Source organism: Temnothorax longispinosus, chromosome 3 (assembly GCF_030848805.1).
Source record: "Temnothorax longispinosus isolate EJ_2023e chromosome 3, Tlon_JGU_v1, whole genome shotgun sequence".
NCBI classification, from domain to species: Eukaryota; Metazoa; Arthropoda; class Insecta; order Hymenoptera; family Formicidae; genus Temnothorax; species Temnothorax longispinosus.
This window is the reverse complement of record NC_092360.1, coordinates 21,015,344-21,035,671: the sequence shown is the minus strand read 5'-3', so window position 1 is coordinate 21,035,671 and position 20,328 is coordinate 21,015,344. Positions and strand designations below refer to the sequence as shown.

Sequence of the window (20,328 nt, the reverse complement as noted above, 5' to 3'; positions counted from 1 at the left end):
AGGAATATAAATAATGTTTATGACATTAATATATTGTATATATGGCACGTCGCGGGTTAGATAGAAGAAGTTAACAAAAATCTATTTAATCTGATTGCGCGGCGTTTCTAATTATATCCATTTATTGTGTAGGTAATTTTCTTGTTATTAAGTTATTTTTTTAGATGTTAAATACATTAATAATGCTTTATTTTATACGGTATTGTGTGCTTTGCGATGACTAAATAAAGAAAAATATTTAAATTCCGCAATAATAATGTAGAACCATTAACTTACACTTATGCAATAATTTAGACAAAGACATCTGTCAAATACACTGCAGAAATAAGATAAAAGTTTTAAAATTATATTGGTTTATCTGAAATAAAATTATTTCTGTGATTCAGTTTCTGTATATTAAAAATGACAGTTATACATGAAAATTAAAATTAGCTGTCGGGTAATTTGCGATTAAAAAGCAAATATCTATATTATTATATGACACTTCTTTCAGAACAAATAAAGCGCACTTCACTTCATACACCTTACATTCTTATTAATGATTCCGCCAGGTTTTGGAATTAAATCGAGCTATAAGAAAAGATGTTGTCCTCAAAACAAATTACATGCGAATGTATCGCGTTTCGCCGGCATAGATGTTCCATTCGCTACTGCGCTTGCGTTAGTTTATTGGAGGAAAAGAACATCACTATATTTGTCGCCTTAGACCACGGAATCCGTAATTTGAGTAATTTAAATAATTGCAACTTCTCTTCTCTCTGCCTTTAAACACTATAAAAGCGGACTTATATTATTGAGGAAATTCAATAAAAGAAGAGAAAATAAAGATGCTATACCTTTTTTAATAGCGTTGCAATTTTGAACCATAACTGCAATTCGATATCAATTGTAGAAATTCTGAGAAAGTCTAAAGACTTAAACGTGATATGAATGATCATAAAAATTCATTTTGAGTGGAGAATGAATAAACGTTCTCGTCTATTGAACGAATATGGACCTTGTAGGTAACATACATTACTATTATAACATACATCGTATTCTTTTGTCTTCAATCGGTTTGTGGCCATATCAAAATTTGAAAATGAAAAAAATTCAATTTGTAATTTCTTCTGTTGTTCTCGCATCTTCTATCATTATTCAGGTAAATAAGTTTTAAGTATCAATATAGTATCAATCACATAAATATTTAGATCTACGCAATGCTTATATTGTATTAACTTATTATCTTAATTTTAATTATTAAAGTTAGAATTTTAATTATTAAATTCTATTATTTTGAAGGAAATTAATTAATAAAATATATACATATTTATATTAAATACATTTAATGTAGTTTAGTAGAAACGCTTAGTAAAAATGCATTTTTATATGTGATATGATGACTCAGATTACACTACATACATAAGCCAATGTATTTTTATTAATGTTCTTATTATTTTGTCAACATATTTTTGGGTCTATGTAGATTATTAAGATTTAACAAGAAATTTGTTTAACTTTGGCGTTTTAATTATTTTTAGTTTATGAAATTTTTCACAACTGAGTACAGTCTGGATCTTCTTCTTAAGGTTCTGTCATTTGCAGTACCTTGTATGGTGTTTGTCTTAAAGTATACTTCTTTTTGCTTTGGTAGTGAAACAGTAAGACAACAGCAATTATGAGATTTATTAATACAAAATAATATAAAATTTGTACAAATGCATCTTTAATCGGCCATGTCGCTTGTTATTTTGGGTTACATTAATAAAGTCTTAAAAAAAATCTACAGGTAAAAAGTCTTATGGAAAGTGTTATAAGCGATTGGAATTTGTTAAAAACTGATGCCGAGCTTGACATTATAAAGAAACATTCCAATTTTGGACGATTGTATACATTATTATTTGCACGTGAGATAAACGTTCTTTATTATACTTCGCACTAATCTGAAATATTTTCGACAGCTTTATTCATTCTATCAAATTATTTAAAATTACATAGTTAATTAATATCTATAAGAAATATATAGGGAATTTACTCACCATGTATTTATTTACATATTTTCAGTGGCCATGTACTCCGGTTTCTTTTTGTATATGTTGAGTCAATTTATACCAAATTTTCTCGATAGCGTAGCACCGCGAAACGAATCACGGCTGCATAACATACCACTAACTGTAGAATACTTTGTCGATCAACAGGAATATTATCTTCCGATTTTATTGCATTTCGACATAATAGCTCTTGTAGGATTCACCATTATGATTTCTACCGAGTCTTTACTTCTAGCGTATATACGACATGCCATAGGAATGTTTGAAATCTCCAGGTAAACTTTAAATTAAACCCCATATGTTTTTGCAATAAAATTATTTTTATATACAATAGTATCGTACAATAATATTAAAAATTTTTAATAAAAAAGTAAACATTTTTTTAAAGAGTTTTATTATAGTATTCATTAATAACGCTTTGCGACATTTTAGATATAAAATTAGTGTGTTTTATATATATAGTAAAAGAAGTTAGCTTGTTGCACATCAGACTTTTTTAGTTACAGAATAGAACATGCATTTGATGAGGTATTGGACATGATGACATCACAAAAATGTTGTTCACATTGTACAAATATAATAAACGCCGTTCACATTCATAGGAGAGCTACACAGTCAGTATCTTTCGAAAACTTGCATTTGTTTTATGGCATTATATTCTTTAGTGTATCATTTTTTGTGACAATCATACATTTGATTGATTAAATATATCTTACGTTTTAATTAACATTAATTTCAAGTAACAATAAGCGGAAAATAGAATTAATATATTATAATAAGAAATCAATGTATTATATTTTAATTAGTATAAATTGTATAAATATAATTAAATCTCAATACAATCTGTTACCAGAGTTTTTGTTTTATTCAAGATTCATCGAGTTTTTAAGATCCGGCTTTGTTATTTCATATTTTTTCTTAGTTGGCTTGGGAGTTACTTCTTTCACTGTTAATTTACTTCGTGTAAGTTTGTTACTCTAATATTTGTATACTGTACGTATTATACGATTAATCGGCGTAAGATTATAAAGCATATCTAATTTCTTATCACAGCTCTTTTTAGCTGCACAATATCTAAACAATTTAGAAGAATGTATTATCTCTGGGTTACTTGTCTGTGGTCATATTTATTATATATTTTACGGCAATTACACTAGCCAGAAATTAATAGATCACAGCACAGATGTATTTCACAAAACGTGAGTATTTTGTAAAGCAATTTGTAAGGTCAATTTTAATAGATACACAAATTTTGAATGCATTGTCATAATAATGCAAAAATTTAATATGTTATTTATATTATATATGAAATAATATTGAAAAAAAATTTTTAAGTAAGTATGTGTGTAATCATTTACTAGCGATTTAAAAAGATAAAATTTAAAACATAAAAGATGCAAGTTTTTAAATCTTAATATACAATATATTTCATATATATATTGTTATTATTAATATTATAATAACTATATAAGAACTATATATCAAATTATATAAACACAATACTAATTACATTGTATTTATATTTATAGATATGTTTCACAATGGTATAACGCTCCACTCCATGCGCAAAAGTTATTATTATTCATGATGCAACATACCATTAAAGGTTCTGCCATGACCGTGGGTAGTATATTTGTCCCATCGTTGGAAGGTTTTACGACAGTAATTAATTATTTTAATTCTTTGTGATATCAGAATTTAATTATTCCCCCGTGTATAAAAAATAAGTGTCTTGTTTCAGCTTATCAGTACGTCTGTCTCATATTTTACAGTAATTTACTCTATTAAGTAATATCAGAAGTCACGATTATAAATTCAGTCACATATAGCAGCTCACAGTTTTCTTAAAAGATCTAAACTCTGAGACATATTTCCTGTATAAAATAATAATAATAAAGGGATCTTTAAAAACATATACTAATCTATACATAAATACCATAAATTAACTCGAGAAAAAGCGTCTAATGAACATTTATTAATAGTCATTATATGATAAGAAGAGAAGAATTAACCGTAATGGCGGTATATCTCATTTATTAATGTAAATTTTATATAGCACATTAACTAATTAGGTAACAAATCTGGACAATTTTGTAGATTTCTTAAAAGCATATACTGTGTTGTTATACGTGCAGATGTAATACTCGTCATGCTGCAGAAAAGTGTGAAAAACAGCCTCTTCCAGAAGTATATGCATCCCATTGTCCGAAGTAGTGTAATAAATACACTGGTAATCCGATATAACTTTGAGCAACGATGCGAGGTGAACACTTTATGTTGCGGTTTACCAGCTACTAGCTAGTCACTGTCTTACGTCATGGTAATTTATTCTATACGTTCGTAAGGTGCAACGTTATTACAAAGAAAGTTGTAGCTGATTTGCATTAATTTAACATGGATACGATTAACTAGCGGTTCTGTTTTGAAGTGGTGGATGTTGTAATTAATGCCACTTCTTTGATGGAAACTTATCTGCTGACAATATTGCATTATCACAATAAAGATATATCTTAATGATTTTAATAAGTCTAATATGTTATTAATATGAACAAAATGTAATTTTATTAGAATAGAATAAAAAGAATATTATGGTTTAAAATGTACAGAATAAGATTATATAAGCATCTATTTTTGTAATAAAAATGTTTAAATTGATAAAATAGAGAAATAGCAAGTTGCAATTTAAGTCTAATTATGAAATTTATTCAGTTAGCTATGAAAATAATGATAAATTATGATGTAGCATATAAAACAAAATTTGTAATATACATATATAAGATTTCTTGTATGCCTATGACTTCAAACTAGAAAGATCATTAAGATATCAAAAGAATTATTGCAAATGTAGAAAAGAAAGAACAGTTTCATGTTAGAAACTATTTAAAAAAGTTATTTCTATCTCTTGATAACCATTTATTACCTAAATGTTTCTGATTTTCTTATAAACAAGTAATATCAGATTGTATTACACAAATAATAATAAAACATATACTACGGTATCTAAGTGAGCTGTTAAAAAATGAGAATTAGAGGAGCTAGGAAGCTTCCTGTATAAAGAACTGAAATAAATTGAGGAATATGACCACAGCTGCCCTTGCGCTACTTTAAACGAAATAATATAAAATAAGTCGTTTTATTTTCGACCCAACTGCATGGCCAATTGAAACAAGATTGCACGACGTTTCGACCGAATTCCGGTCCTTATCAAGTGCTTTAATTCAAGTTACACCGATCCGCATAACAAACTTAATTGCATCGTTGACGTGGTGTCCTGACAACGTCAAGACAAACGCAAAACTAAACAAAGAGAAAATAATACATTAAACAATAGAAAAACTATACAAAATCATTACAATATCGCGCTAGTAAAAAACAATAAAATCAATTAACACTGTAAAAATTAGTTAAAAGCTTACAATTCTTATGCGTTCTAAAACAACGGTGAAATCAAAACGTCACCACCCATATCGAGGCACAACGTCCGAACAGTAAGACAGTCAAAGTCGAAATGAAGTTGTCAAACGTAATCCGCGGATAGCAAACGGCGCGGCGCTCTGGTGGAAAAACGAGCAGAACCGAATATACAGGGCCAACTAAGTAATACCAATGACACGGTTATAAATAGATGGCAGGCTCTCAGTATCGTTTGTAAATTGATTGTGCAATCATGTTTTTTTTAATGAAAAACATTTCGATATTTCTCTTTTTTTGAAATGTTTTTCTTTGTATAAAATTTTTGGATGCTGCCACTTGAAATCATGACTGTGTGCAAGACGGTGTTTGCTCACAACAGAATGATTATCTACATTTTTCCTGATATCACATCGATGTTCTTTGATGCGTGTTTCTAAATGCCTTTTGTCTGGCCAATATATACCGCATCACAATTTGCACAATCAATCTTATAAACTAACTCAGTTTGACTGAGATTCGACAACCCGTCTTTACCCTTCCTAATGACACAATCCAATCTCTTCGGGATGGTGTGAAGAACTCTAAAGTTCATGTCTCGCATTGTACGGCTAACATTCTCGCTAAGGCCCTTTATGTATAAAGGTACAGTAATGCACCTTCGAGGATCTTGGGCCACTTTGCTACTGACAGGATCATTGTTGTTACGATTTCGCAATTCGCCAAGCCGGACATTGACATATTTATCAACAACTTTCTTCGGGTAACAATTATTAATAAGGATCTTTCTTATTTCACTAATATTAGACTTGTGAAACGCGCGTCGGACAAAATAATCGCCCGATCAACCAAATTCCTTACGATGTGTAATTTTATATTTTATAGGATGGTTTGAAAAATAATTTATATACCGGAAAAATATAACAAATATATCTACGAATTTAAATATTAAAAAGAACGCGTTGTCGTATATGGCAATTTACTGGCAATTTACTTCCACGCGGCGTCAACCTGGCGCGGGCGTTGCGAAATAGGCTCAATTATGGTTATTATCAGTTATTTTGATATTGCTATTAAAAAAAAAGAAACTCTATAGAAGTAATTGTTTCTAAGGAAGAGAGAACGAGTCCCTCTCGCATGAATATAGTCGTGTTTTTGTCAAAGTGCAGAATGGACTTCAGTGGAAGACGATACTATAAGATTAACACGTTTCTTCTGGATAGTCTTGGACTGTGGCCATCTCAGACAGCAAAGCGCATACAAATTAAACCTATATTAATCTTCACTATATTGTTTTACTTTTTATTTGCACAGGTGCATTAATCGTTTTTATTCAAATATGCGTTGGGCAAAAAATTTACATACCTGAATCGTTAATAATTTGGAATTTGTCATTATTTGCAGTTGTGTGTATTCACTTCAAAGTATAACATGGATCTGTTTCTTGAAGCGTTTTCTCATATCTTGCCTACTTTGATCTATATTGTGAACTACAATGCTTATTATATTAATGCTAAAAAAGTGAGTTATATTTCACATATTGATTTAATCTTCTCAGAAGAATTTGTTTCCGATTTATACTTTTGTCTATCGTTAGGGATACAGATGTAAATATTTAAAATCTCTGTCTTAATTATGCACGTAGTTGAAAAATACACAAAAACAGTACAATTGGTACTAACAGTGCACTGACATCTTTTCTATTATTGTTGTTTTTAACATATTTATAACAATATATTTGAAAATATTAATAAAATTCTTATGGAGTTTTTTTAACAAATTATAATAACATTATATATCAACGATATATATTATATTGAACAAGAATAATTAATATTGTCCATTCATATATATATACATATATATACATATGTATACATATACTATATGTATAATACAGTTATACATAATAGTCTCAAGATTATAAGTATCGCGATTATAGGTCAAGTTACTGATGGACAAGATACAAAATGACTGGAATGCTTTAGATGACAAGAAGGAAATCGAAATAATCAAAAAATATGCTTATTTTATGAATGTTTTAACGACTGGCATGACGCGTAAGAAAAGGAAAAATATTGAGGAATTTTATTTAACTTTCTTAAAATCTATTTAACGGAAAAAACTTATTTAAAAAATTATTTTATTTTAACATTTCATAGTATCTGGTTGTTTCGGTGTGATCGTCTTTATCTTTACGGAGTTCTTGCCAATTGCACTTGATATTATTGTGCCATTAAATAAATCTCGACCACGTTAACCTCCACATTCCAACAGAATATTTTATCGATCGTGAAAAATATTTTTTTCTTATACTATTACACGAAGTTCTTATGGTTAGCCTAGCAGCCATCATAATCATTGCGACCGGAACAATAACTATAGCTTATGCACAACATGCTTGTGGAATGCTGAAAATTGTCAGGTGAGAAAATCTTAATCTGTGAAATTAATTGATTGTTGTTTAATTGATCGAAGAAAAATTTTCAGCTTTCGCATAGAACGTGTGTTATAGACAAGAATATGCTACAACATTCTAGTCCTCGAGTAGAACGTATAATTTGCAATAGGATAGTACATGCCGTAGATTTGCACAGGAAAACTCTAAAGTGCATATCAGATTGAACTCGTAACAATAAATATAAGTATAAGAGAAAAAATAGTTGAAATTGTAGATATGTGTCGATGATATTTGCTTGGATATTTCAATATGAATCAAGTGTCACAGACAATGATTATTAGATCGCGGATTTGTTTACTAAATTATTTAGATATTAATAACAAAATAAGAGTAAAAATGTAGTTTGAATTACTCTACTTTTAACGAAAACTGAACGAACTGCGTGAAAAAATAAACACTGCATTCACTGTAATATGTAAAATTAATTTTTTCACAAAAGAGTGATTATCACAAATTTCAAAATAAAACAATTTTTATCGTAATAATATTTTTTATAGCACGTTTAAATTATTTTAATATTATATTTTAGTTAAGATATCATTCTATTTATCTCAAATACTAATTAGATTACATACTTATCTTCTATCAATGTAAGAAAATCTTTCTTTTCTTTTTTTTAAAGATTCATTGATCTAATTTTGTCAACTTTTGCGATATCATATACTATTTTAACTATTATCGGCGTTGCTTCCACAAGCCTTAATTTATATCGTGTAAGTACAATACTCAATGATGTTGCTCAAGTAAGTATATATGTATAAGTAAATTTTATATATATATACATATGCAACATATTAGAAAATTATGCTAAAATATGTTATTATTATTCATGCGCAATTACATTGCAGCTTCTTCAACCATCTACGATTCACGACATGTCAGAATTGGTTAATACTATTGGACTCATAAGTGTTCATTTTATTTATATGTTTATGGCCAATTATGTTGGGCAAACGATAACCGATCATAGCGACGATATTTTTAATGCAACGTGGGTATATCGCAAAACTTTAATTATAACACATTTTTTTTTTTAATTTTAACAGTAGTAGAATTTAGTTGAAATTAAACTTAAAAGCATATAATAGTATAATAGCATATAAAAATGGAAATATAAATCTTGAATTACGTAAATAAAAATGTTGATACAAATTAAGACATTATATTTATTGTTGCATTATTTATATAGCAGCTCCCTCTCTTTCTATTGAATCGTATATGAAAAAAATACAAGATCAATAACAAACAAATTTTATTAGAATATTTAATCTATCTTTCGAATTCTTTAGATGTAATGTATTGTGGTACATCGCTCCATTGTCATCGCAAAAGGCACTACAGTTTTTAATACATCGAATGATAAAAAGTATGAGAGTGGTTATCTGCAATATGTTTGTGGCATCGCTGGAAGGTTTTGCTACGGTAATACGTATAGCATTAAGAAGATGTAAATTATTTGAAAACAAAAGTTACGACAAGATTTTAATGGAAAATTCGATTTTTTCGTAATTTTGCATAATTTGCAAAACTTAGAGCAGCTATTAATTCAATCAACTAATACTACGTTTACGCGAGCGTTACTTCTGTAGTAACTTACAATAATTCACTCGTTTACGCGGAGTAAATTATCGTAAATTACTACAAAATCCCATTTACGCGAAGAAATTATCGTAAGTTACTACAGAAGTAACGCTCGCGTAAACGTAGTATAAGTGTTAGAACTAATTCCGTTTTTGAAATTAGAAATATATAAAGGAGCATATTATTATAGCTTTCCACCACATCGTTGTCTTACGTAACAGTAATTTATTCTCTACAACAATAATGTAACATCGTTGAGATACTTATTCGCCATGCTAATGCACATGCAATGTTACAAAAGAAATTCAATAGTAGTATGCATTAGAAATTGCGGAGGTATGAAATTATGAATAATATTGTATTTTATGTAAACTTATATACTTAATACGTAATTGTTTACAGCACTTCAAGCACTGTCTCATTAAATCTTTTATCAGCGATTTCGTATAGCCTCACGAATAAAATTATCTTATATAAAAGGCTAGTTTTTAATTCTAAAGATAACAAACATTTTACTTGCATCTATGACTTTTTTATGGAGTTTTATTTTGCATTTTCTAAGCTACATTTAAAAATACATATCGATATTATAAAACAGAAGTTATAATATCAATTAAATCAAGAAGTTTATGATAATTTTATACACAATAATTACGTGGTAATAAACACATGCCTTATCCCTTATACTAAAATTGTACACTTACTGAAGTCAATATTACCATACTTGAAACTCATCATTTAGAAAAAAATCTACAGTATCCTTTAAATCTTTTTAATGACTGAGACATTTCTTCACCAGTATCAAAAAATAATGAAATATATTTGAGCGACCCAACTGGCCAAAATTTCTCCTTTATAATATCTCACAACGTTTCGGCCAACATCTGGCCCTTTTCACAAGTGAGGAATATAACAATAATTATTGCCAGCACTCCACGCATATACATCCTATGTCGCTTAATATAGTTCCCAAAATACATCATGCTTCATAAAGAAGTTTTATGCGTCGACAAAAGCAGAAGTAAAAGATACAATTAGTCAAGAGGTGAAGTCGATCGCCTGCCTGCGATATCCTCTGAGCTCTTCTTCACGATCGCCGAAGTTATTAGCTTTATCTTCGGAACTTTCTTCCGTGGTAGTGGTCGCGCCCGGCTCGTCTTCATTATGCGATACTTCTTCCACCCAGGAATCATCATCGGCCAGACCTTCCTCGAGTATAATGACGCCACTAGTACCCGAATTGTCGTCGCTAGATGACTGCGACGAGACACGTTGCGCACTTTCACGATAATCCGATACCGAATGATCCTTCGACATGTCATTCTCCGGATTCTCCTGTATTGTATTGATTCTCCCACATTGTGACTTTGACTGTTGTAACGTTCGGACGCATTTGACAAGATGTTCGGTTTCATCTATCTCTTGACTAATTGTATCTTTTACTTCTGCTTTTGTCGACGCATAAAACTTCTTTATGAAGCATGATGTATTTTGGGAACTATATTAAGCGACATAGGATGTATATGCGTGGAGTGCTGGCAATAATTATTGTTATATTCCTCACTTGAAAAGGGCCAGATGTTGACCGAAACGTTGTAAGATATTATAAAGGAGAAATTTTGGCCAGTTGGGTCGCTCAAATATATTTTATTAAATCTTTTTATAACATGCAAAATAATCAATTATACTTGCAAGAAGTCAATAAAATATATGCATATAATGCGTGTAATACGTCACTCAAAAGAGGAGATTGTTATCGAAAAGCCAGATATAAATATTTTACACCGAAAGATATTCTTAATCGTTTCGAAACTTTAGAGAACTCGTTCGTCCGCTGGAGAATGTCGCACTGATGTGAACTACGCTCTCGCCGAGATACGCCGTACTGCGCCGGTCTGAACCATGAGAACGAAACGGGATATATCTATATTTTTTTCTAATATCAACAATTGCCGCAAGAATATAGCCATTTTTAATGTAATATATCATTATTTCACGTAGTTGACGGAATTACAGCACTTTCCGTTTTCACTGCGTAATTGTGTCAATTATAGAAAATTACTAAATTACCTTCGTCTTCCTATCCACGTTTTATCGCGTGCGAAGAAAATTTTGCGGAAAATAAATAAATATTCAGAATACAGTATTATCCACGATATTTTCATCCGCAAACGTGTGTGTATCGTTCATTACTCAAGATGGGCTTTTCTGGCGAACGTTATTACAATATTTATCGGGTTATGTTGACAGCGATTGGTTTGTGGCCTTATCAAACGTCGATCGTTATGCAAGTGCAAACAGCGTTCTTCCTTGGCGCATATTGTTTAATTCTTTTGTTTCAGGTAATGTCTCGATCATTTTCTTCTTACACGTGGCGCTTTTTTGGGGTGACTCTTTATTAAATAGTTTCGGTATACTCTGTCATTATACTTATACTTATGCGTTGCAGTTTACGACTTTTTTAACGACGACGTGCAACTTGGAATTTGTCTTTAAAGAATTTTCATATATTTTTATTACCATGTTATATATTGTAAATTATAATTCCTATTATTTTAATTCTAAAGAAGTAAGTATATTACTTGCAATTTTATTTTTATGGCGGAGTGTCCCTTTATCCGAGAATTTTAATTCTCGAGAGTAAGAGAAATTTGGGAAGCAATAATTATTTGAACGACAGGTGAAATATTTGTTCGAACAAGTTAAATTGGACTGGAATACAGTCGAGGATAATAATGAAATTAGAATACTGGAGAAGTATGCTTTTGAGAGTCGTCTTTTTTCATTATTTCTGAGTTGTAAGTAAATTATAAAACAAATTATACGTATAATTTTCAACACTATACCTCTATATTTGAGATTGAAAATAAATACTTGTGATAAATTAAATAAGGGGATATGCTATTTTTTATCATTTTTAACGTTTCCAGTTCTCGTCGCCTTTGCTATATTTTGTGTTATAATTATCGAATTAATACCGGTTATCTTTGATGCTATCGCACCGATGAATGAATCTCGGCCACGTAAAATAAAGATAAACTTTGAATTTTTTATTGACGAGCAACAATATTTTTATATTTATTTAATATATGAAGTCATGACAATAATAATTGGAATGTTTTCGATACTTGCGACGGGATCATTGTCGATGGCATTCTTGAGGCATTGTTGCGCAACTTGCAAAATTGCTAGGTGAGTGCGTGTCTCTTACGTTTGCTAAAAAATAATCTATTTTGAATTGTTGATTATATATAAATTGTTTGCAGTAATTTAATTGAAAATACAGTGACTAAACATACGCTTCAAATTCCTGCTTGTCGGAAAGCGCATGTGATGTATAAGAAGATTAGTCGTGCTGTTCATATTCATAGAAAATCTATGCAGTTAGTCTTTATTTAATTTGCTCCTTCAATTACCGTCTATACATAACACACTTTAATCTTAATTATAAAAAAGCACATTCTTTGTACCCTTATGATATGTTTGATTCGAAACTAATGAATTGGATTTTTCTTTGCTTTTGAAGGTTTTCTACATTTCTTATGAATATTATGAACAAATGGTATTTCGCTATATTGATGATCAGTGTAATGTCTTTAAGTTGCAATCTTTTTCGAGTAAGTAACGCACATGTATATGTATTTTGCATGTTACATTTAATTTAATTTCCATAGTTATGAATTCGTGCATTATAAAGTGAAATATGAATATTAATGTATAATATATTTTTATAGCTACTCAATGCATTAACAGCGTTAAATGAGATTTCCGAAATAATAATATGCATCGGTATGGTAACAGGCCACTTTATGATGATATTTGTACCTAATTTTGTTGGACAATCACTTACCGATCATAGTTCAGAAATATTTAATGCCGCGTAAGTACATCATATAAAGATTCAAATCTAATGATGAACGAACGAAACAAATGGATTCCTTCAACAAATTCAATATCCCACATGTGATATTTTTTATCGACTTTTAAACTATTATATCTTCCAAAAATAATATAATCAATAATAAATTAAAAAATTAAATTATAAGAAGAGAGAACAGTATTCCCTATTTGGTAGCTATTGTAATGGATCCATTATGCCGAGTTACAAGAATATAGAGATCGGCCTAAATTCCATTTTTATCTTAGTGCGTAGACATTGAATGTGTTAAATAATTTATTTTTTTTTATGTTAGATTAAGTGTTTAAAGAAATATTGTTACTCTAGAATAATATTTACATAAATATTTGATAACAAATTATTTTGGATTAAAATCTTTACATAATTGTAAATTTGTTATATTTTCAAAATAAATTCAAAATAAATAAAAAGTAGAAGTATTTATATGATATTGAAATACGTGAACATAAACAAAAATAACGCTAAATCTAACATCTTTGTAAATTTTTAGGTACAATACGATGTGGTATTTAGCCCCGTTATCAATACAAAAATTGCTTTTATTTGTGATGCAAAATTCTTTGAAGACGCACACCCTAATAATTGGTGGTATTTATATATCATCTCTAGAGGGATTTTCTACGGTAATAAATACTTCTTTTTGTAGTGAAAAGTAAACTAATTTTCTAGGAAAAGGATTTATCTTATCTTTTTTTCTTTTTATAGAAAATTGATTCATTGCATTTAATGCATATTTTAAAAAATAATAATGTTGTGTAACATTATATGTAACAATGAAACTTAATTATTGCTAACGACATAAACATTAAAATATTTTTCTAGCTTGCAACTACATCAATATCATACTTTACTGCAATATATACTGTGTCGGCGAAATAGTATGTAAAAAATTTTAATTAGTTACAGAAATTTTAATGTAGTGGTATTTGCACATATTACAAAAGATAATTAAGGATTTATAGGTACGTAATTATTGCTTAAGTAAATATTTACTCAAACAAAACATACACATCATATTATTATATAAAATATAAATACATGCGGTACCATTAGCGGCATTAACATAGCAAAAATAATTTTGACTTCTAGCACTTGACATATAATACATGCAAACGGAAATAAGCAATAATGTCATTTATTTAAGAGAACACAGAATCAACAAATAAAATTTATTAAAACGTATCTTGTTAACATATAGTTTATCGAAAATAATTAAACTTAATTTCTTTGATATATAAAAAATATAGTATGTATACAGGGTGTCAGATAAGTCACTAATCAACCGAAACGTGAAGGTAGATTGGGTCAAACTGAAAAAAAGTCATGTACCATCTTGCAAAATCCGCAATATATACTAATATTTATTATAGACAATTAAAACGTCTAAGCGAATGAGCGCATGAGAAGCGATAGACCGGACTCGGTAGGCATGTAAAATGTCTTATAGTTATTAAATCTCTTAGCAACAGTGAGCATCATAGCGAGCATGATAGCGAGAGCGAGAAGTGGAGTCACGTATAGCGAACGATGAACGACGCTGACACGACTGCACACAAAAAACTATGATCCATCTGCGTGTTCTCCAGATTTAAATCCATTAGATTTTTATTTGTGGAGCCTTGAAAATAATTGTTTATTCAACACCCGCATTATCAGCATTGAAATGGCTTCGTCAACGTATACAAGAAGGCTGCCAACGAATCCGACAAACACCTGGGTATTTTTGAAAGAGTGAGGCATTCTACGACACGACGACCGTATAGGCTTGCATTCAGGCTGAAGGTGGTCATTTTAAGCACTTCTTATAACGTTAAGCAGCTCCACATTATAATGGAATACAAACATGACTATAACTCGAAAATAAGGTTAAATATTTTGACACATTTTTATAGGAACTTTTTTCATTTTTTTTGTGTCTCCTGTCCACTGAAGTCCCACATGTTACGGTACATTCTGCATAACGCTATTTGCTTTATTTAATTTTTATATAACAGCTTCACAATGATAACGTGCATATCATAATTAATTACGCACTTAATTCATATTGTACTAAATTTTATTATTAATATTATTATATATTTTATGTTTTCTAGTTTACGAGTACAATAACATCGATACCGTATTTCACAGTAATTTATTCTACAAAATAAAAATTAATTATAGTGACGCACGAATGTTTATATAATAGTCAATTTTGCAACTGGTAATATTAATAATGCTACTTTACTTGAAAAAAAAAACTTTGCAGTGATAATATAATTTAAATTATAAAAAATAAAAAGAATAGAAGCAGAAGCATATTTTTTCTTAAAGACAATCAATACCAATCGAAATTAATATTGACTTCATAACCCTGAATAAATCTTGGCCTGTCCTAAAGATTCGGCTTATCCTCATGAACATTCGTAACAATAAGTGTTTCACATGATGTAGTTGTCAGCTAACACAATCCCTAACTAGGAAGATTTCTGTCAGGGCCTCCCTATTCTCAGTTTATGCAAATTACGAATTTGAAAAATCCATATGTGAGATGAGAAATCAAACCTGACACCCATCAACTATGAGACCAATGCTCCCACCCTGTGCTATGCGGCATCCCTCTCATACTTTATATTATAATTTGGAGACTGTAAAATAACAATATTAATAAAGAACATCATATCCCGAGTTCGAGATCTTCCAATCTTCGTTCCGTGTATATGCCTCTGTTTATAAGGAATTGATTGGAGTACTGAAGAATTATGAGGAAATGAGATGAATTCTCATCCATTGCAGGAACAATAAACATAATACATAATAACGAACATCATCACGCATTACAAAGGACATTTTTTATATACCCTTTTTTATATAGACCAAGCAATTAAAATAATTTACGTCTTTATTAGTTTGCATATGAAAAATGGAAAGACTACAAAAGAAAATAAGAATATTCATTAATGTCGCACAATATCTTTTTTCACTTCAATAATTTTCTCACGTTAGTCATCAAATAATTTGTTTTTTGTATATATTTATAAGTTATAACATTTCGAATAAAACTCAATATGAAAAATGTTAAAATTTATGATATAATAATACAGAACGTTAACGACAATTTTATATTTCATGTGTAAGAGAAAATTTGAAACATTATTAATATATAGATATATTTATATATTTATATATAATTATGAATACATATAATAATTATATTTTTACGAGCACTCCGTAATAGTTTTATGAAATAGTCATAATTGTTAAGTTATTGTTAACCATAATTAATATATTGTTTCTTTATTTTCAGGTAAGTACACAAAGTTACTATCGGGGTGATTGATGCGATTTCTGCGGTGAGTAAAGCATGAATGTGTATATAAAATTGCGTAAAAAAGGAGTCATTTTTCTTTAAAGAATATGTACATCAGAATTTCATGTTTTTGTATCAACGATTGATATGCCTATCTTAAAAATAATTGAGGAAATTTAAATTTATTCTTTGCATATGTATAATATGTTGCATTAAATTTCTCTGCATTAAATTATTTTTAAATCAAATACAAACGTTGCATACTTTTCTGTATATAGGTATTAAAGTCTTAAAGAAATAATTATTTTAATAAATAAACCTAATAAACATTCAAGTAAATAGGAAATGTACCAAAATATACGATCGGGCTGGATTTTTTATGTCAATAATATTTTTCTCGTAAATTTTTGTACAATTTCTGCTTAGAACAAACACGCCTTTTACTAAGCAGAAATTGACGTAAAAAATGTTATAAGTCACAAAAGATCCAGCCCGACTGTAAAATATTGCAACATTTTCTATTCACTTGTTTGTTGACGGTTAATTAGGTTTAAATCTCACTTATAAATAAACATTCTTATTACTGTATGAAAATTTTCATATTAGTATTTTAACTACAATTTTGTAAATATATAATAAAGAAATAAGCGGCAATCATAATAGGTATGTATAGAGATACATATTAGATACTACATGCATAAAGTTAATGCACAATAGTTAATGTGAATACCTCCATATTATATGTGATCGCACTACACTTGATGCAAAGCGAGAAACGCATCCTATAGAGCATCGAAAGAAACTAAAACTTTTTTCATTGCTAAGAAAAAGAAGTCATGACTGCGTTTGCGCAAAAATATTCTTTACCCTATGTATTAAAAGAAATATTACTTTCGATTACAAAATTGGGTAATTCAGACTAATTCGCTTTCGTCTATAACATGAATTTATTATTCCACTATTAGTAGAAGAATATAACCGTTTTTGCGATTGCTCACCTCGCGCGAGGGGTATCGATCGTTAAAAATTCGCAGAAGCTTTCGTGAGAAATAAACCGACAGTCTAAAGTTTATTCCACAGTTGCGTTACAATTCCCGTGTAAAATGCACGCGATTGAACGCTATTACAAAATCAATCGAATAATTCTTAAGACAATAGGCTTATGGCCCTATCAACAGTCATATCTCTCACATCTACAGAAAGTATTGTTTCTCAGTATTCTTGTGACATTTATATTTGCTCAGGTATATCGAACTACGTTTATATGATTTTTGTAGAGGCGATTAAATACCGGCATTTCTTAAATGCGTAAATTAATAATATTTTTTTATCGCTCTTTATTATTAATTATTTTTTATATGTTTTTATATAATAAAGCAATCATTTATTAATAATATAACAATTATTTTTATAACTTTTTTTATTTTAAATAAACTTATATCGTCTTTTATCGTAAGATAAGGTGCATTTTATGTGTGAAATATATTTTGATGGTACGTAGAAACATTTTATAACCAACGCATATTCTAAATGTTATTTTTAGTTACTGACATTTATTACAAAGCAGTACAATACGAATCTTCTCTTTGACACTCTCTCATTCGTCCTTCCTAATCTTATCGACACGATAAAATATTGCCTTTTTATCATTCAGGCCAATGACGTAAGTTTAAGAAAACAAGTCGATCGTTTTATTATAATATTTTGTAGAGTAAATTGCATTCTAACCATTGTTAAGAAAAAATATGGAATAAACAGTTGAAGCAACTATTGGACCAAATCCAAGACGATTGGAATTCGTTGGAAGATAAGTTTGAAATTAATATTATAGAAAAATATGCTTACAACGCTAGGCTATTCACAATAGTTATAATAGGTAAGAATATGAATTGCCATGATTTTGTGGTATAATACACGTAATATTATTTCTCCTAATAATCTTTTTTACTGATAAGACAAAAAATACATTTTGGACAATTTTTCGAAATAATTTGCGTAATTTAACTCAAATTAGATTTATTATTTCTCAGTATATTGCTATTTTGGCTTACTATGTTGCGCAATATTCCAATTTCTGCCGATAATTCTTGATGTTGTTTTGCCGTTAAATGAATCACGGCCTTATCATCTTCTCGTGGTCACGGAATACTTTGTCGATCAGGAAAAATATTTTTACGCTATGCTGTTACATGAGACATTAGCCTACATTATAGGAACGACCGCACTGTGTAGTACCAGTGCGATAATTGTAATATGTATCCTGCATGCATGTGCATTATTTAAAATCGCAAGGTAATGTGAAACGCATTTACTTGAGCACTTGTTTTATTTGAAATATACTCAGATAAGTTTATACAGTTGCCGAATAGAAAGTGCGATCGAGAAGAATACATTAATGATCCCTGGTCCTAGAAGAGAATATTTCATTTACCGGAGGATTGTGCATGCGATTGTTATGCATCAAAGGGCCAGCAAGTCAGTATTTTTATATTTTTGTTACAAGACTTTCTATTAAGCAGTCTATTTTTTATACATTTCTTGTACTAGTTAATCGATTGCGAGATTATTGTTTTTAAAATCGCACATTTAAGACTAAACCTATTATCGATGTATCCTTGTATTAAACGTATAATTCAAAGCTCAAATTATTTAAAACGTAAAATCAAATATATTTAAAAATTCCGTATAAAATAAATCTGAAATACTTGCTATTTATTTTAATAACACATTCAAATCTATAAACATATCTCTGTAAAATGTAGAAACGTAGACAGCTATCGTTAACATTAAACGACATATGATTAAAATATAATATGTTATATATATATTGTGTTTTTAATAGTTATTATAACCAAATATATATTTTGAAGTGAATATATATGTTTACTTTATATTTGTCATGCAATAATTCCAATATATAAACTTCGTTAAAGATTTGCTGAACTTTTGACATCCAGTTTTGCGACATTATTCTCTCTCCTAATCGTGCTTGGCGTCAGTTCTTTAAGTTTCATTCTCTATGAAGTAAGTAATATCGTTTCCTACTTTAGTTAATTGCGGACCACATTTTTACATAATATGTTACACATCGTAGTTCCTTCAATTAATAACATTAACAAAAAATACTAGTCAGGCATCTATGTTCGCTGTATTGATACTCCTACATTTGAATTATATGTTTGTTGCTAATTATGGTGGGCAACAATTATTAAATCATGGTCTAAAGCTGTTCAAAGCAACGTGAGTATTGTTTTTTTTGCAGTACTTTTCGATTGGTATTTATTACAAGTTATATATCCATATATGCATATATCTAAATACATTTATTCTTTAGAATTGTTACTATACATACATTCTTCCGACATTTCCAAATACGCAGATAATTTAGCGTTAATTAATATCGTAAAATTGTCGTTAACTTTTTACTACTTTGCACTTAATTTTATTTTCAATGTTTAAAAAATTACAGTTACACTGGAGTATGGTACACAGCACCGTTGCGTACGCAAAAACTATTATTGTTTATAATGCAAAAGAAAACAATAAACATCACATGTGGAGGCATATTTGTTGTATCCTTAGAAGGTTTCGCTACGGTAAAGCTAAGGCTTCTTTAACAATAAAAAAAACTCGAACT

At 29.3% G+C, this 20,328-nt stretch overlaps 3 protein-coding genes, 1 long non-coding RNA gene and 1 pseudogene across 54 annotated transcripts in view; 4 read left to right on the top strand and 1 right to left on the bottom strand.

Annotated features, from left to right (window-relative positions):
• The window catches only part of LOC139810479 (uncharacterized), a 139,867-nt gene that overhangs the window by 50,403 nt on the left and 69,136 nt on the right, over window positions 1–20,328 (bottom strand). The window contains exon 1 of one of the 49 annotated variants that reach the window (XR_011731382.1): window positions 17,422–17,794. The exons of 46 other annotated variants lie outside the window; for them this stretch is intronic. This is a non-coding gene — a long non-coding RNA (uncharacterized lncRNA). Of the gene's footprint in view, window positions 1–528; window positions 629–2,018; window positions 2,157–17,421; window positions 17,795–20,328 lie in introns of those variants that run through there. 2 more of the 49 variants (XR_011731381.1, XR_011731383.1) reach the window with 2 other exon arrangements.
• The window catches only part of LOC139810478 (uncharacterized), a 352,879-nt gene that overhangs the window by 329,824 nt on the left and 2,727 nt on the right, over window positions 1–20,328 (top strand). The window contains exons 4-10 of the mRNA XM_071774073.1: window positions 18,235–18,354; window positions 18,450–18,567; window positions 18,722–18,983; window positions 19,050–19,166; window positions 19,625–19,715; window positions 19,786–19,931; window positions 20,161–20,287. Coding sequence (XP_071630174.1) covers window positions 18,235–18,354; window positions 18,450–18,567; window positions 18,722–18,983; window positions 19,050–19,166; window positions 19,625–19,715; window positions 19,786–19,931; window positions 20,161–20,287 — 981 coding nt within the window. The remainder of the gene's footprint in view (window positions 1–18,234; window positions 18,355–18,449; window positions 18,568–18,721; window positions 18,984–19,049; window positions 19,167–19,624; window positions 19,716–19,785; window positions 19,932–20,160; window positions 20,288–20,328) is intronic.
• Window positions 992–3,941, top strand: LOC139810470 (uncharacterized). Its single transcript, XM_071774060.1, has 9 exons — window positions 992–1,141; window positions 1,521–1,640; window positions 1,769–1,886; window positions 2,044–2,305; window positions 2,531–2,644; window positions 2,903–2,993; window positions 3,084–3,229; window positions 3,560–3,692; window positions 3,772–3,941. The coding sequence occupies exons 1-9, from the start codon at window positions 992–994 to the stop codon at window positions 3,820–3,822; spliced, it is 1,185 nt and encodes a 394-aa protein (XP_071630161.1). The 3' UTR covers window positions 3,823–3,941.
• Window positions 5,853–9,411, top strand: LOC139809389 (uncharacterized; annotated as a pseudogene).
• On the top strand, window positions 10,475–14,361 carry LOC139810468 (uncharacterized). Of its 3 annotated transcripts, none has more exons than XM_071774057.1 (9): window positions 10,475–11,825; window positions 11,933–12,052; window positions 12,164–12,281; window positions 12,414–12,675; window positions 12,750–12,866; window positions 13,010–13,100; window positions 13,218–13,363; window positions 13,893–14,025; window positions 14,108–14,246. In XM_071774057.1, exons 1-9 carry the CDS (start codon window positions 11,682–11,684, stop codon window positions 14,159–14,161), a joined length of 1,185 nt encoding a protein of 394 aa, XP_071630158.1. In that variant the 5' UTR covers window positions 10,475–11,681; the 3' UTR covers window positions 14,162–14,246. The 3 variants fall into 3 exon arrangements, with proteins under 3 accessions (XP_071630158.1, XP_071630159.1, XP_071630157.1); XM_071774056.1 differs by having other exon boundaries at window positions 10,481–11,825; window positions 14,225–14,361; XM_071774058.1 differs by lacking the exon at window positions 11,933–12,052 and having other exon boundaries at window positions 10,479–11,825; window positions 14,225–14,361.

What these genes read in the sequence shown, in the direction of transcription:
- LOC139810470 (XM_071774060.1), top strand. Translation starts at nt 992, where the DNA reads ATGGACCTTGTAGGTAACATACATTACTATTATAACATACATCGTATT. An exon ending in ATTCATAGGAGAGCTACACA is followed by an intron (nt 2,645 to 2,902) that starts GTCAGTATCTTT and finishes GTTTTATTCAAG; the next exon opens with ATTCATCGAGTTTTTAAGAT. An exon ending in CGTTGGAAGGTTTTACGACA is followed by an intron (nt 3,693 to 3,771) that starts GTAATTAATTAT and finishes GTCTTGTTTCAG; the next exon opens with CTTATCAGTACGTCTGTCTC.
- LOC139810468 (XM_071774056.1), top strand. Translation starts at nt 11,682, where the DNA reads ATGGGCTTTTCTGGCGAACGTTATTACAATATTTATCGGGTTATGTTG. An exon ending in GTTTAATTCTTTTGTTTCAG is followed by an intron (nt 11,826 to 11,932) that starts GTAATGTCTCGA and finishes TATGCGTTGCAG; the next exon opens with TTTACGACTTTTTTAACGAC. An exon ending in GCAACTTGCAAAATTGCTAG is followed by an intron (nt 12,676 to 12,749) that starts GTGAGTGCGTGT and finishes AATTGTTTGCAG; the next exon opens with TAATTTAATTGAAAATACAG.